Source organism: Osmia bicornis, chromosome 3 (genome assembly GCF_907164935.1).
Source record: "Osmia bicornis bicornis chromosome 3, iOsmBic2.1, whole genome shotgun sequence".
NCBI lineage: Eukaryota > Metazoa > Arthropoda > Insecta > Hymenoptera > Megachilidae > Osmia > Osmia bicornis.
The window spans coordinates 10,969,902-10,985,784 of NC_060218.1; the positions used below are offsets into that span (position 1 = coordinate 10,969,902).

The 15,883-nt window shown below is 32.6% G+C and overlaps 3 protein-coding genes across 5 annotated transcripts in view; 2 read left to right on the forward strand and 1 right to left on the reverse strand.

Annotated features, from left to right (window-relative positions):
* The first annotated feature begins 1,150 nt into the window (after positions 1–1,150).
* Positions 1,151–7,740, forward strand: LOC114881119 (RNA-binding motif protein, X-linked 2-like). 3 transcript variants are annotated; one of them, XM_029197777.2, is made up of 6 exons: positions 1,151–1,329; positions 1,531–1,609; positions 1,700–1,852; positions 2,657–2,786; positions 2,887–3,010; positions 7,654–7,740. In XM_029197777.2, the coding sequence occupies exons 2-5, from the start codon at positions 1,596–1,598 to the stop codon at positions 3,007–3,009; spliced, it is 420 nt and encodes a 139-aa protein (XP_029053610.1). In that variant the 5' UTR covers positions 1,151–1,329; positions 1,531–1,595; the 3' UTR covers position 3,010; positions 7,654–7,740. The 3 variants fall into 3 exon arrangements, with proteins under 3 accessions (XP_029053610.1, XP_029053609.1, XP_029053611.1); XM_029197776.2 differs by lacking the exon at positions 7,654–7,740 and having other exon boundaries at positions 1,156–1,329; positions 2,887–3,638; XM_029197778.2 differs by lacking the exons at positions 1,151–1,329; positions 7,654–7,740 and having other exon boundaries at positions 1,338–1,609; positions 2,887–3,638.
* Positions 5,085–8,817, reverse strand: LOC114881118 (katanin p60 ATPase-containing subunit A-like 1). The gene is given in 12 exon segments (XM_029197766.2): positions 5,085–5,863; positions 5,933–6,059; positions 6,133–6,245; positions 6,320–6,462; positions 6,558–6,737; positions 6,813–6,934; positions 7,242–7,332; positions 7,415–7,489; positions 7,491–7,560; positions 7,641–7,776; positions 7,848–8,116; positions 8,700–8,817. Coding segments are annotated over 12 exon segments (1,551 nt in total). The 5' UTR covers positions 8,726–8,817; the 3' UTR covers positions 5,085–5,664.
* A 6-nt stretch (positions 8,818–8,823) lies between these two features.
* Positions 8,824–15,883, forward strand: part of LOC114881117 (uncharacterized protein PF11_0213-like) — a 34,875-nt gene continuing 27,815 nt past the window's right edge. Inside the window, exons 1-4 of the mRNA XM_029197758.2 lie at positions 8,824–8,998; positions 9,089–9,254; positions 9,451–9,611; positions 9,687–9,749. Coding sequence (XP_029053591.2) covers positions 9,541–9,611; positions 9,687–9,749 — 134 coding nt within the window. The 5' untranslated portion in view covers positions 8,824–8,998; positions 9,089–9,254; positions 9,451–9,540. The remainder of the gene's footprint in view (positions 8,999–9,088; positions 9,255–9,450; positions 9,612–9,686; positions 9,750–15,883) is intronic.

Below are 15,883 nucleotides of genomic sequence, written 5' to 3' on the forward strand. Positions count from 1 at the left end.
TCAACCGCGCTCGGTCGTAGTCGTGAACAAACGCATTCGTTATTCATGAAGAACGAATAATTCCACATTGTTCTTAATTATTAAGATGATGGGGTAAACTTTACCTCAGGGGCCCAAAAATTATGGCCTTTTTTTTTACCTTCTTGAAGTATTTTACGTATAGAATCTAAAAATCCTAGTTTTAAGGCGCGGAATTCAATGGTTCAGAAGTTATACGTGTGTAAAAGTGAGCGTTTTTAGTGTATACCGGGTGTGCTGTACTCCGATGCTAACCCTTACCCTGATCATAACCCTAACTCTAACCCTAACCCTAACCCTAACCTTAACCTTAACCCTAGCAATAGTAAAAAATGCCAATTATAATAGAAATTGAATGAAAGCCAAGTTTAGACTAATTTACCTACAAATTCTGTTTTACCGACGGCGACTCCACTCATTGGACGTGATTGGACGGCAACAGGCTACAAGTCAATATGGCGTCGAAATAACCCGTGATATACGCTAAAAACGCTCACTTTTACACACGTATAACTTCTGAACCGATGGATTCCGCGCTTTAAAACTAGGATTTTCAGATTCTACTCGTAAAATACTTCACGAAGGTAAAAAAAAAGGCCATAATTTTTGGGCCCCTGAAGTAAAGTTCAGCCAATAAAAGATTTTATTGAAATACATTTCTCTTCTTTTCGACACCTGTTACTTATTATATTATTATGATTATTATGATTATTACATTATTATTATTATTGATTATATCCTACAGAACCTATGTAATATTCTTTATTCATTTTTATTTCTAAATGATTTCTAAATGAAATTAGAAGAAAATAACTTTTTTTCTAATTTTTTTTTTATTCATCATTTTTTCTAAATGAATATTTATTTACCTTAAAAACACATACTTTACATTTAGAACTAGAGTTCGTCATTTATTAAAAAAATAATTTCCAATAAACTAAAGAGGGTTATTAAGTTACCTCCTTTAAAATATTTTACGTCTTAAAAAGTATCTCCGAAAGGTTTGTAAAACGAACTTAACTCGAATCACCGGAGAAATATATAATAATAACATCGACCAGATAAAATATCATCTCATGTCTCATGATACAGTTCAGCACCGACACTCGTCGTTGGTAAACTCACTGATTCAGGTTCTGTTTCTTACTGCGGCGGCAATATATTCTAGAGGGCGTAAGAAAACGTCGAATTTTTTCGCCACCGCAACCTCTCATAAGGATGGCAGTTTTTAATGCCGGCAGATTCACATCAATTCACATTAGTATGGACAATTCAACTGTGGTTCTGTATTTTTATGACGAAACTTTTAAGGTTATAACTTTAAATATTGTGATTAATGTTTTGCGACTTGTTAATGAGTTTATACCAGTTTATACGCATTGATTGCGTATATACTATATATTTATTAACGTATATTATTAATTTTCACTACTGTGATTTATCAAATAATTAAGAACTCAAATACGAATTCAGTAAATTAACAGGTATTTCCTTAAATCAAATTCATTACAGGTTTGAAAGCAACGATTAACATATTTCTTTATGAGGTATAATATAATTTTCATGTGACATGTAAAATGAATCCTTTAACGTGAGTACCATTATTCTATTACAAGATATATATATGTATTATTTACATCATAAAGTTTTAATTGCATATGTAAATACATAATATTTTTAGGAATGTAAAAAATATAAAGAAGCTTGGAGAACAGGAATTATTATATGATAGAAAAACATCTTGGCATGATCAATACAAAGACAGTGCTTGGATTTTTATTGGAGGTTTACCATATGATTTAACAGAAGGTGATATTATAACTATATTTTCACAGTAAGTTTAAAATACTAGATTGATCTCAATGATTTAAGGGGTCTCCCTAGTGAAGATTAAAAAATGTAACTTTCTGACCTTTTTTTTAAGAAATATGTAAGATGAAATAATTTAAAAATTAAAGTATATTTTATGAATATCTGATATTCTTTTCCTATTAAAATATTGATTTGTTAAAGAATGATAATAATTCTATCCAAGTACCTAAAAATCATTAAAACAGTTTAAAAAATAACAATAATATAGTTAAATAACTGTTTTCTCCCCTGTACAGTGATTCAGAATGTGATCTTAGAGATTGAAAAATTTGTGGGGAGAAATGTGACGTCACTGTTCATTCATGTTAAGAAAAAGAAATAAATTTTGATCTACGTTATTATTCATTTATGAGTAATTTTTTTACATTAAGAACTTCAAAACTTTACTCAATTTGTTGAAAATATCCTTCTGGCTTTGAATTATGAATATTAATGATCGTTGAATACATCAGACATGCACAGCAAGCAGTAAAACTGACATAGACATCCATGACAAGTACATGGGTACTCAGCCATTCTATGGGCAATTTTGTGTGCATGCCTGGAATACATTTAGAAATCCATTACAAAACCTTTTTTTATTTGTTAAAGTTCTTTTTATCAATTTTGAACTGCCAAACTATAATATTAGACCACAATTTTAAGAATTTATCCATAACACTTTGTCACATTAAATTAAGAAAATACTACAGAAAAGTTTAAATACGAAGCCCCTTACTTATTAAATGTTTCTATTGAAAAAGAAACTAATTATACATCATTACAGGTATGGAGAAGTAGTAAATATAAACTTAATACGGGATAAAGATACAGGAAAACAAAAAGGATATGGTTTCTTGTGTTATGAAGATCAAAGAAGTACCATATTAGCTGTTGATAACTTTAATGGTATTAAGGTATAAATACTTTTAAGATTTATTTATTAGATTATAATTATTTTAGTAACTTTGTGAAGATAAAAATTATGCAAATTATAATCAATTACTATATTTTTAGATTTTAGGTAGAACGATAAGAGTTGATCATGTAGCAAATTACAAAGCTCCAAAAGATTCAAAGAATATTGATGAAGAGACTAAACGATTAAGAAAAGAAGGTTGTGCTCCGAAAAACACATAGGGTAATAATTATAAATAATCATCGTTCATCATTTTTTCATATGAAAACTACATTCACGCACCTATTGTTGCGAGCGAAACGCTGATAATCTTTTTTTTTTATCTTTAATAATTTTATTTTCCGCTCTAAACTAAACGTTTTACAATTATTATATTTTTGGTATTTTAAAATATTACAAAGACAAGTTAGAGTTAGCCCAACAAGAAAATGAATGAGTTGATGAATTCCGAATGAACAATGAACAATAATTAGGCGGTGTCTGGCCTTTTATAGTATCGCTTATTTTCCTGGTTGATTCGTGTGGTTGTTTACAGTTTCTCGCTCGTAAGAATATAAATATGTATTTTATGTTTATCTGATTATTTAAACATATTTGTTAAGAGAAGTGCGTATTTCATAATTACAAATAAAACATTTTTCAAGTTTTTTATAAAATATTTATTTGTAAAAAATTATTACTAAAATTATAAATATGAATTAAATTTTCGAACTATATCCAATCGTATATACAAGAAATGATCAAATAATATGAGTGTTTTAAAAGTATTTAATATTTTGTAATTAAAATAATATTATGATGCTTTTGATTTATATTTCTTGTAAAGTAAGTAATAAAAGGGTTAAAAACATTTCAAAAGATCGTTAATCACAATAGTGATAAATATACAGTGTCCCAAAAATACCGTACAACCCGAAAATCGCAAATTCTCCTCGTGAAAACAAATCGAAAGTTTCTTACCATTTTGCAATTTATGTTTTTGTTTTCAAGATATAAGTAATTGAAAATTAGAACAACGTTATTCAGACAGAGAGGTCCGTCGAAAGGCAAGGATGCAGGTCTGCCTAGTTCTGAGGTCTACAACTGATTTATGGTTTTAAATGACTAGAAATATGTACATCCTTGTCTGTATCCTAAGTCCCACACTATTCACAATATTCCTGGCAGATCTGGAAACTGAATTAAACAAAGCTCGATGGGGAGGTATAAAAGTAGGGAATAGGAAAATGCATTCGCTATCGTACGCGGATAACATAGTAATACTAGCAAAGAAGGAAGAATATATGAGGGCGATCTGTAGAAAATGGGAAAAATACTTGGATGAGAAAGAGCTTATCTACAACACCAATAAGTCTAATATTCGGGAAAGGGAGAGGAAAGAAAAAGAGAATCATATGGAAATGGAAGGGGCAATTAATAGAAACAGTAAAGGGATTTGTGTATCTGGGATTTCGTCTACCGAAAAATGGAAATATAAGTAGACATGTACAGGAGAGAGTTAAAAAAGCAAATGTGGCCATGGGACAGGTATGGGGTATAGGCGAAAGGATCTTTGAAGATAGTTTTAGGAGTAGAATGTTTATGTTTGATTACCTTATAAAGGGAATTTTGTTACATGGAGTGGAGATATTCGGATGGCAGAAGAGAAAGGAAATGGAAGCGATACAAATAAAGTATATTAAGTCGTGCTTGGGCTTGAATAGATGTACACCTTCGTATATAGTATTGCAGGAGACAAATAGGGACACAATTAGGATAAAAGCGGCAAGAAGAGTGTTAAAGTTTGAAGAAAAGATCAGAAGTGAGTATAGTAGCAAGCTACTTAAAGAATGTCTCAACGAAAGAAATGGATGGAGTCAAAACGGAAGAGAACAACTGAGGGATAAAGGGAGGGACATAAAAGAGGTGCTAATGGAGAGGGGTAGAGAAATACAAGGGATAAGAAAGGCTAAACAAGATTAAGGAAGCGAAATATAATGAAAGGTATCAGCATATTGTTTGTTATATACTACCGGAGTACCTGATGAAAAGGGGAAGAGGCAATAGCCAAAAATTGCTGGCAAGAGTCAGGTGTGGTAACATGGAGTCTTATAATAAGTACTGGGAAAAAGTAGCAAGAAAAGAATTTGCAGGATATGTGAACAGTTGCAGGGTTGGGAACATTGAAACATTGGTTGAAAGAATGTGACGAAATAGAAAAGGGGGTATGTTCTTTGACGAAAGTGTTGGAATGTAGAGGGGAAGAGCATGTAATAGAGTGGGTGAGGACATTAGATAAGAAAATAGAAGAAACATGTGATACTAAATAATTATATTTGTTGCGGTAATTTAGGATAGGTTATATAAGTTTAGTCCATAGTTTATAGCTTAAGTTTGTGGTTACTTTATTATATGTGAATTTAGGTAAAAGTGAGGAAGTATGTGAATAGACCCCCAAAGGTGAAAGTGTGGAGGGATGAATGGTTAAGGAAAAGATGTAAATCAAGTCCTATTCTATGACCGTTGAGGCTAAAATTATAATAAATTTACGTACATCGTTGTCTTTTCACGCGTTTCTCTGTTTGAATACAGGCCCGAAGAGATAAGAAACGGGATATCTGCTCAGCTATTAGTTGTTCGAAACGTGAGTCTCGTAAATCGATATTCTAATTTTCAATTGCTTATATCTCGAAAACAAAGACGCAGATTGCAAAATGGTACAGGAACCTTCCATTTATTTTCGCGAGGAGAATCTGTGATTTTCGAATTGTACGATATTTTTGGAACACCTTGTATTTTAAGAAGTAGCGATTTATATTTTGCGTCGCAAAAATCAGAAAGATTTTGTTTTAAATAAACGTATTATCGTATACTTATATTCTTTGAACCGAATGATATCAAGATGAACCAAATTCACTCATCCATTTTTCATACTTTTCTAAATCTTCTTGAGAGACACTCTTATTGCACCTTTCAACAGCTTCATCAAAATCTGCTGCAGACACAGGCAAGTCTAATTCTTCCTTTGGCAGCTGTCTAATTTGGTCAGGCTTTAGGCCTGCAATTTTCTTCCTCATAGACATCATAGATGCATCCCTATGCACATATTTACAATTTAATTTTGTATGTAACAAATGTTCATGAATTTTTAATAATTTTATTTACCTGCAAACATTTGTAATGTCTGCGCCAGAATAACCTTCCAACTTTTTGGCAATATCCGCCAAATTTACGGATGAATCTATCTTTACTTCTCGTAAATTAATTTTTAATAATGCTTCTCTACCTTCATCTGTGTGACATTTATAGATTAAATAAAAATTTAATCGTAGAAAATAACTTTATTGAATTATGCAGTTACTTACGATTAGGCAATGGAATGTAAATACGTTTCTCTAATCTCCTTCGAAGAGCTTCATCAATATCCCATGGAAAATTTGTTGCTGCTAGTACCATTACAACTTTACTGGGATCTTCGCTAAAGTGTACCACATTAAACTTTATAATCAATTCAACTAAATATTATTTTATTAACATATATGATTGGATTACCTGTTTGAACTTATACCATCCATTTGAACAAGAAGTTCAGATTTCACTCTTCGTGAAGCTTCATGTTCAGATTCAGATCCTCTTCTAGAGCATAGAGAGTCGATTTCATCAATAAAAATCGTACTAGGTGCATAAAATCTTGCCTATATATATTTTGTAAAATTAAAGAATAATTCCTAATTAAATAAATTCATTTTAAAAATTAACAATGTAAAATTTCACTATCAACTATAATTACCATTTCAAAAAGAAGACGAACAAGTTTTTCTGATTCTCCTCTGTATTTTGAAGTTAGTGTAGAAGATGATACATTAAAAAAAGTTGTTCCACATTCAGTAGCTACAGCTTTAGCGAGCATTGTTTTTCCAGTACCTGGTGGTCCAACCATAAGTACTCCTTTCCATGGTCGACGAATTCCCTAAAATAACAAATTTTCTAGAATCAAATATAAATTACATAAAATACTTGTGTGTGCGCGTGTGTATATATATACTTTAAAGAAATCCGGCATCCACATCGGAAGGACAACAGCTTCTTCTAATAATCGCTTCGCTTCATACAAGTCAGCTATATCGTCCCAATGAATATTTGGATTCTTTTGAACAATATCCCTTTCTGTAATATTAATATAAATAACTTACTTTTTTAAAAATTTTTTATATTTTTTCCGGGATGGGCAAAATCTCTTAACTTCACTAACAGTGTCAAGTACTTACAATTAGTATTATTTAATTCCAACTTAATTTTAATATTGCTTAGAACAGAAAATTTTAGAATCTTAGAATTTTGAAATTTTGAAACTTTAGAATCTCAAAATTTTAGAATAGTAAGGGGCCAGTCCACATTTTTTGAGGAAATTGAGCACACACTGGCTTCTACTTTGTTACACCCACGATTATTAACATACAAGTATATAATTTACCTAATAAATCTACTAAATCTCTATCACTACCAGATGGTTCAAATTTACGTTCTTCTACTTCTATGTCTACTTTATCAGTTTCACATTTTTCCTGTAAGAAATATTTACATATTATTATAAGACATGTAGAAATGCAGTAAAGATTATAAATCATAATAAATATTAGAACTAACTTTATTTGTGTCATCTTTTTTTATTGCTTTCCTTTCATCTTTCTTAGCAACTGTTTTACTATCTGTTTTTTTTCCCTGCTGTAACAGATTTTCGTGCATTTGTACGATTTTGCTGTTTTGCTTGACTTTTCAGTGGTCTAATGTTTCTGTAAATATAACGTAATATAGTATAATTAATGACATCATAAAAATTGAGGTTAATATTCTACTCTTCACAGTTGATTACTTTTGTTCTGCAGGTGTCAGCGGTGGCCACACATCTGGATCCTTTGATACTGTTTGATTCCATGAGCGGTCTGAATTATTATAAGTCCATAAAGTTGGATCTCTTGTAGGTTCTTCAAACGATAAACATGAATTACCTATACATTTTTAAAATGTTATCATCTTATTTTTATAAATATTACTAATGATATGATTAATATAAAAATACCTAATAATCTTTCTCCATGTGTGTCTACTTTGAAAAGCTGTAAAGTATTTGATGTTGCTTTCACTTTTTCAAATTCTTGAACAATTTGATGCTGAATAAGTTGCCACTTAGCTTTCCGTGTTGTGTCTGCAATGCTTGTAAGTAATCGATGAATTTGTTGAACAACACTTTGATAATATACTCCAGACGTATCGTAATTTCCAGTTAATGCCATTTCACGAGCCAATTTAGTATTTTCACAAATTTCATTTATTGAAATTGCCATTATTCTATTAAGAAGTATATATATATTGTTTACTTATATTGTATAATTTATACACATACTTTTCATTATAGTAAATACTTATACAAACACAAACATGCAAGTAATAAATGAAATAAAGTAGTTATTGAATACACATAAAATTAAATATAATTAAACAAAATGTAGCTAGTAGTATTGTAATTTTTCATTTTTTAATGTTAATTTTTAATTATCGTGTTAGTAATAATTTTTAATATATAAAAATAACAATTTATATATATATTTAGATAAATTAAAAATATTTTAATTAAATATCTCAAACACTATATATGTATATATGTATGTAAAGTGATTACTGTCATAGTACTGATTATTTTATACAAACAATAACACAACTATAAAGTAAACATACTCATCAAATTACTTTTTGTGAAAGAATGTTTTAATTATTCTATACAAATACTGGGTGTATATTAGAATGAATAAATTCTGAAATTATGTAGAAACTATTTAAATAAGACAAATGTAACCTATAATTATAGTACTATAAATTTAATTGTTAATAAAAACCTACTTAATGATAAACGGACATTTGTAATCGAATTTACTTGAATTTGTAAATCATGGTCGCCATATTATTGTTTATAAGTCAAGAAGATTTATAAAAATCAATATTCATATATGTAGAGAAAAACTAATTTATAAAAAATGTAAAAAGGTCTTCATACATACATTATATATAGTACATGTTACAAAGTGTAAAGTACGGCAATATATACAGTGCCAAAGGCAAACGATGACAGCGGAGGTTATAAAAAGTGATTAATACGTTTAATATATTAATTTAATTTACCAGATTTAAAAACTATTATTTATTTATAAAGGTTTTTCCTTTCTTTATAATTACGTAAGTAGTATACTTTAATGTTATTTTATATACACACATGTATGTATATTGTATGTATATATTACTGTATTATTGCGTGATGCCGTACAGAAGAAGGAGCAACACACCTGCGTGATTATCTGCTGAAACATCCCCTAACGCCACTATGACGTGAAATCGTACGACAGTTATTCGTTGAGCACACGTAATGGTCGTTGCATTTGCTAGTACTTGATTATTGTTCAAAGTAATACAAATTTCTGCCATATTGTAACACGTAAGATATTTTCTTAAAAAATATTCTTTTGTCGATTTCACGATCATTTATCTTATTAATAACTTGAAACAGTATTATTCATGAAAATAGCATGTATTTGTAAGATATTGCATGATATTTGTGTAATATTCTTTATATATTTTTTTAATACTATTGTGCTTTTATAAATGTTAATTTTGGATAATATCTTTCATAGCCAGCACTAAATATCGAAGATCGATAATTCAATGATCGATTATACGTGTACTGAAATTTTTTAAAACAGTTCAAAATTCAATTTAATGCTATGACATCGTTTTATGATAGTTATGATTACTATAAAAAAATGTTGCAATTGCAAGAGAGATTACGGAAAAGGTGAGTGTAATATGTTTGTTTTGAAAAATAAATAAAACTATATAAAAATATGTGTTTATTATACAACGGATGTAGTGAAGAAGAAAGGATAAGATTAGAGGAGAGATTTAAAACACTGATGCAAGAATCTCGTAATAGGTATGTTTCTAACTATAATTTTTGTTTAATTTATGCAAATTATAAACCGCACTTTAGCAGAGATTATTAACTTTATTTGGGTTTTACGTAATAATTCGTAAAAATTTTAGACATTGTGTATTGATTAGTAAGTGACCTACTTTTTACGGATATTCTAATCAATATGTGTAAACATAACCTTCGCCTTGAAGCTAGTTTCGGACATAAATTTCATATCTGTATTTTTATTTGCAAAAGATATTAATATTTCATATTCCTTCAAACACGTTATTATACATTAAAATTTAAAGAATGTGTCTTTTATTTTTATTTAATTTCAAATAAGGGTGAAAATGATCAAAAATCGAAGATTGTTCCCATCATAAGTTTCACATATCTATCAGATGAAGTATATAACTACATATATATGTATATATATAGGTACATAGCAGAGGTGCAGATTAAAAGGAAAACTAGTGATTACTACTAGTGTGTAACAGTTTCGCATATAGTTGAAAAAGGGGCAGAGAGAAGGAAATAATCGAAAGTAGTGAAAGTGGCGAAGTTAGTTTTGTGGATATATGTATGTATGTAAGGTACATATAGTACCGAGCATGGAGATCTTCCTAAGAAAAGAAAGATTCCATTATTTACATGTAAACATTCACTTGGGCCAATTTAATTTAATATTTATTTTATTATCAATAATTTTTAAAACTTTAAAATTATAATTAAGAATTTTTGAGATTCAAATTTCTAAATTTCAAATTTTCATGATCCAGAATACAAAACTTGAAAAAATATTAATAACAAAATAAATACATATGTATATAAAATTTCCTCAGGTAAACATTTGTATACATACGAGTAGTGGGGTGTTATTTTCCTAGCATACATACCATTTTCTCTACGGAAGACTGCCATGTTCGGTACTGTACAATCGACTGCAACGAATAAATAGAGGGGGAGGAGCCATCCAGTATTATTCTTTTAGTCTTGGGCTAATCAAGGGAGGAAGAGTTTAACCCAGAATTTCTTGTTTTCGTACTTATAGAACATGGATAAATAAAGTGAATGATGTAACACTCCTTCCTTTTCATTTACTTTTTAATTAATCTAGTAAAATACGCCTGCGTTCGCCACGACTACCGCTCTCGCAACTTGCAGCGTGACAGAATTATTTATTGATTTCATCAAGTTGCATACTGCACACTTTAATGCAGGCATGGTCAAAATCCTCTCTACCAGCGGCTGAACGTTTCCCACTATTAGATACCCTGTCTTCCCACCATCAATCAGCCCGAACCCTTATAAACGTGTATCGTGCAGTAACTCGGAGAGAGTAAATTCGATGTTGCAATAAAGACAGCGTATGCGAGTAATAGGTACTTAAGTACTGTCGAGAGATGAAAAGAACATTAGGAAAAGGAATGCGGGTACGATTGGTCGGAGTCGGTACGTTACGTCTCACGCACATGCATTCTAGATTATCACGCACTACTGGCCGATGCGATCACACACTAATCGCGTTGCCTGACAAAGAAGAATAAAATAATTTTTAACAAAAAACAAATCCGACTTCGAAATGTACTAAAAAGTGTAAAATAATTTCTATTTCATTTATACCAATATTCCATAGCTATTAATAATATCTACTTAATCGTTAAATAGGATACCAAATACATTTCAAAGTTTTCGGAGGCGGCGCAAAATTAAAAACTTTTCTTCTACTAGGAAGATCCTAACTCGGGCGTCGGCAACCTATGATAAATGACCCATTTGATAATTTCAAGTAAACAATATTCAACGGGAATCAACATACCTATTGCGAATTAACTATACTGCAGTTCACAAGTGACCGCACTTAACTCGCGCAGCTCACTAGGTCTAGGAAGATTTTTAATAGCGTGTGTGATTCCCCTTTACAGCTTGTTTCTTATTTTGCGTTCACATCAATTTTTTTCCGAAAAATAATAGGAATTTCATTGTATCGTGAAACTTAACAATTTCATCACCGGTTATCAGTTATAGTACGTCATATATTTCTGCCCACCATTTATATGATCGCAAAGCATAATAAGAAGCAAGCTGTAGAGGGGAATAACACATGTTATTAAAAATCTCTCTAGACCTAGTGAGCTGCGCGAGTTAAGTATGGTTTCTCGTGAATTGCAGTATACATGTATGTATGTACACTGAGTCCCATCGAAGTTGGCGCACTAACACATTCACGCCGTGTCGGTGAGCTGATGGGCGAGGTGCCGACGACGCGACGTGAATGTGTTAGTGAATGTGTAGCCAACTTCACTGCGACAACTTCGATGGGACTCACAGTGTACATCGAAGGTGCTTGTACCAACGTCTGATGCAATCGTTACAATTACAAACGTTTTCAGCCGGACCTATAACGTTCCGCTTTTTCTCTTACGACTTATTAATTACCAAGTTTGCCATACCACAATCAAATCGTTATTGCCAGCATCGTTTGTTCGGGTATTTTTAATTTTGCGCCGCCTCCGAAAACTTTGAAATGTATTTGGTATCCTATTTAACGATTAAGTAGATATTATTAATAGCTATGGAATATTGGTATAAATGAAATAGAAATTATTTTACACTTTTTAGTACATTTCGAAGTTGGATTTATTTTTTGTTAAAAATTATTTTATTTCACACTTTTTAGTGGCACCAGTAGTATTTGTAGGATAGTGTAAGGTGATTTTGGGTTTCTGTTGCTTAGCTAATAATCATAAACCGAAAAAAATTGACCGAATTTAAATGGTTAATAAACAACTGTAGCGCGAATACGTTTAAAATATAATTAAGTATAGCTAAGTAAGCCGTACGTATATCGCGTCCACCGCGCGCCGAGCACTCGCAGGTACGGTCATAAAAAACCCTCGCGCTCGGTCATACGCACCCCTGATTGGATGGAGCTAGCTTTAAGAATTAGTATAAATACCGGCCAAAACTACCTAAGAAGTCAGTTAGGCATTTGGAAACCTCCTTAGCCAGACCTTTCTCGGAGCAGCCGGACCTTAGCGGACCAGGCTCTCCACTACCTAAAAACCTATTGCAGAGCAGCCGGACCTTCGCGGACCAGACACTCTAAAAATCCAATCACTCTCAAATAATCCTACCTTGTGAAGTAGCCGGACCTTAGCGGACCAGGCTCTTCGTATTAGCGAGACTATCCGACTTTCGTTTTAAAGCCTTAGACTTCTCATCCAAAGATCCTCTAAAAACTCACAACCATACTCTTAGCCGTGCCTCTGCGACGTTTTAATTAACTGAGCGAGGCGTTTCGCTTACACAACAAATTTCATAAATTTTTGCGAGTGGGATCGTCGCGGATATACAGTGTGTCACGTCATCACCTCGACAGCCGAAGAGGGATGATTGCTAAGGTGATTCTAAACAACTTTTTCCTTTGCCAAAATGTTGGTTCGTTTTCGAGTTATTAACAAAAAACACCGATCAATCCAAGCGCGTACAGCGCGCGGGCTCAGGGACTGCAATGTCGGCTACGAAAACCGGGCCTGACGTAGGTCGCGAACGAACGGCTCGGCACCCCGTTGGCATAGCACAATAAAAAAACTGAACTGGTAGAACACATTTAGTCGTTTAAAATGAATATGGAACGTAATCTTTTGTCGCCTGTCATAATGTAAAAAAGGAAATTCTAAGCATTCTAAACAACAAATAAAAATAGATTGAAATGGAATAATTAATAAACGTTTGAATTCGAGGCTACGTTAATGATGAAAAATTTGAAAACAATTTAAATGAAACTTTCGCATTCATTCCTAAATTAACCTGCTACGCTGAAAGCAGATAATTGTCACTGGGAAACGAAGAAACACGTTTGGCAGAACAGCTGTTTTCATGATCGGGCCAGTGAACTCCCCTCATTTATTGCACTTAGGATCGAATGTTCAGAATCGACACAGTGACCTAGTGGAAATTATTTGCTTTCAGCGTAGCAGGTTAATTTAGAAACTAATGGATAAGTTTCATTTAAATTGTTTTGAAATGTTTCATCATTAACGTAGCCTCCAATTCAAACGTTTATTACTTATTCCACTTCAAACATTTTTATTTGTTGTTTAGAATGCTTAGAATTTCCTTTTTTACATTATGACAGGCGACAAGAGATTAGGTTCCGTATTCATTCTAAACAACGACTAAAAATGTTCTACCAGTTCAGTTTTTTTATTGTGCTATGCCAACGGGGTGCCAAATCGTTCATTCGCGACCTACATACGTCAGGCCCGGTTTCCGTTCCCGACACTGCGCTGCAGTCCCTGGGACTGCGCGCTATACGCGCTCGGATTGGTCGGTGTTTTTTGTTATTAACTCGAAAACCAAGCCTTAACCAACATTTTGGCAAAGGAAAAAGTTGTTTAGAATCACCTTAGCAATCATCCCTCTTCGGGTGTCGAGGTAGTCGCGTGACACCCTGTATATCCTACTAAATATGAACGGTTTCATCGCGAACGATACATTCCTTGCAAAGTAACATCAAGGAATATATTTTTTGCTATAACAGTAGTTATTAACAAATTCCATAAATTTTTGCAAGTGGGATCATCGCGGATATACCTCCTACTAAATGTGAAAGGTTTCATCGCAATCGGTACATTCCCTGCAGCTTAAACGCCGGAAGATATAAATGAAGTATTACGTTTTTTGCGATAAAAGTCGTTAGGAATGAAAAAACACGAACATTTTTTTGCGGACCAATCGGGAGATACTCTGAAGAGTATCTTTTTTGCGGACCAATACTCTGAAGATGCAAAATTTTCGATCCGATTGGACCATCCGTTTCGGCGTAATCGGTGAACATAAAAAAAAACCACATCGAATTGAGTATCCTCCTCCTTTTCGAAGTCGGATAAAAATGAGACTTCTACAATTCCTGATAGATTTTAGCAATAGTTCCGACCGCGAAATATTAAAACAACAATGTCTAATCTCGAAGTGGCAAGAACGTTTTTGTTTGATTTTATGTCGTCGGGCCCTGATAACTTCCGATAAAATTCTCCGGGATGCAAATGGAACTGTTATCAGAAATTTAGATTTTTCTACAAATTTTACTTTGGGACTTGGAACCTTTCTGGGAACCTGAAACATAAAAGGGCTGAGGAAAATAGGGCAAAAATCGATTATCATAATTTCTCATATTTTCATACTACACCAGACAGGCGAATGAAAGTTTCAGCCACTTTAAGTTTCAGGTTCCCAGAAAGTTCCCTAGTACCAAAGTGAAATTTTTTGAAAAATCCAAAGTTCTGATGACAGTTCCATTTGCAACCCGGAGAATTCTATCGGAAGTTTTTAAAGCCTGATGACGTAAAATCAAAAACAAAAAAGTTCTGGCCACTATAATGGAAATTTGAGGTGCCAGCTTCGAGATTAAACATTGTTTTTTTAATATTTCGCGGTCGGAACTACTGCTAAAATCTATCAGGAACTGTAGAACTATTTGAAAACTGTAAAATATGATGATTTAAATAACATTTTTCGCATGATGCGGTGCCATGCGAAGTTGGCAGCTCATATTTTCAAGATGCTATTTTTTCAGGTATTTCGCCGGAACTATTTCTGAAACCTATCAGGAACTGTAGAACTATTGCGAGTGCAAATACAACTGTTGCTAAAAGTTTTGTTTTTTGAAAACGAGGTGCTAACTTCACAGACGCGAAGTCTTGTGGGACGCCACAGGAGTAATGGCCGATCTACACGGTGCGAGAAATCTCGTTCGTGAAAATCGTTCGAGGCCCGCATCTCGAAACTTGCATGCGTGAAAGTGTTGACACGGTTCGAAATATAAATCGGATGTACCAACGCGTTTCATTCGAGCTCAAGGCTTAACTTTATATTTACTGACGGGACTTATCAGTTCCTTCAGTTTTCTCATGGTACTGTATTAATTGAAACGCTTTGGGACCCATTGGGACTTTGAAGTCCACTTCAGCCAATAAAAAGAGGCTATAAATTATGGTGCAGGTCAGACATGTCCGGGTATATTTACGAGTTTCAAGTGTATTAAGGAAAGAAGGATGAAACAGATAAAAAAAGCAGTAAATAAAAGGGTTAAAATGGCAGAACGCGCATGGCCTGCTTGGCCTGTCGTTCTTTCCGGATTCATTTTC

Bases quoted from the DNA above. Each gene is read 5' to 3' on its own strand.
- LOC114881119 (XM_029197777.2), top strand. The intron at 1,853-2,656 runs GTAAGTTTAAAA...ACATCATTACAG, and splicing joins ATTATAACTATATTTTCACA to GTATGGAGAAGTAGTAAATA. The intron at 2,787-2,886 runs GTATAAATACTT...CTATATTTTTAG, and splicing joins ATAACTTTAATGGTATTAAG to ATTTTAGGTAGAACGATAAG.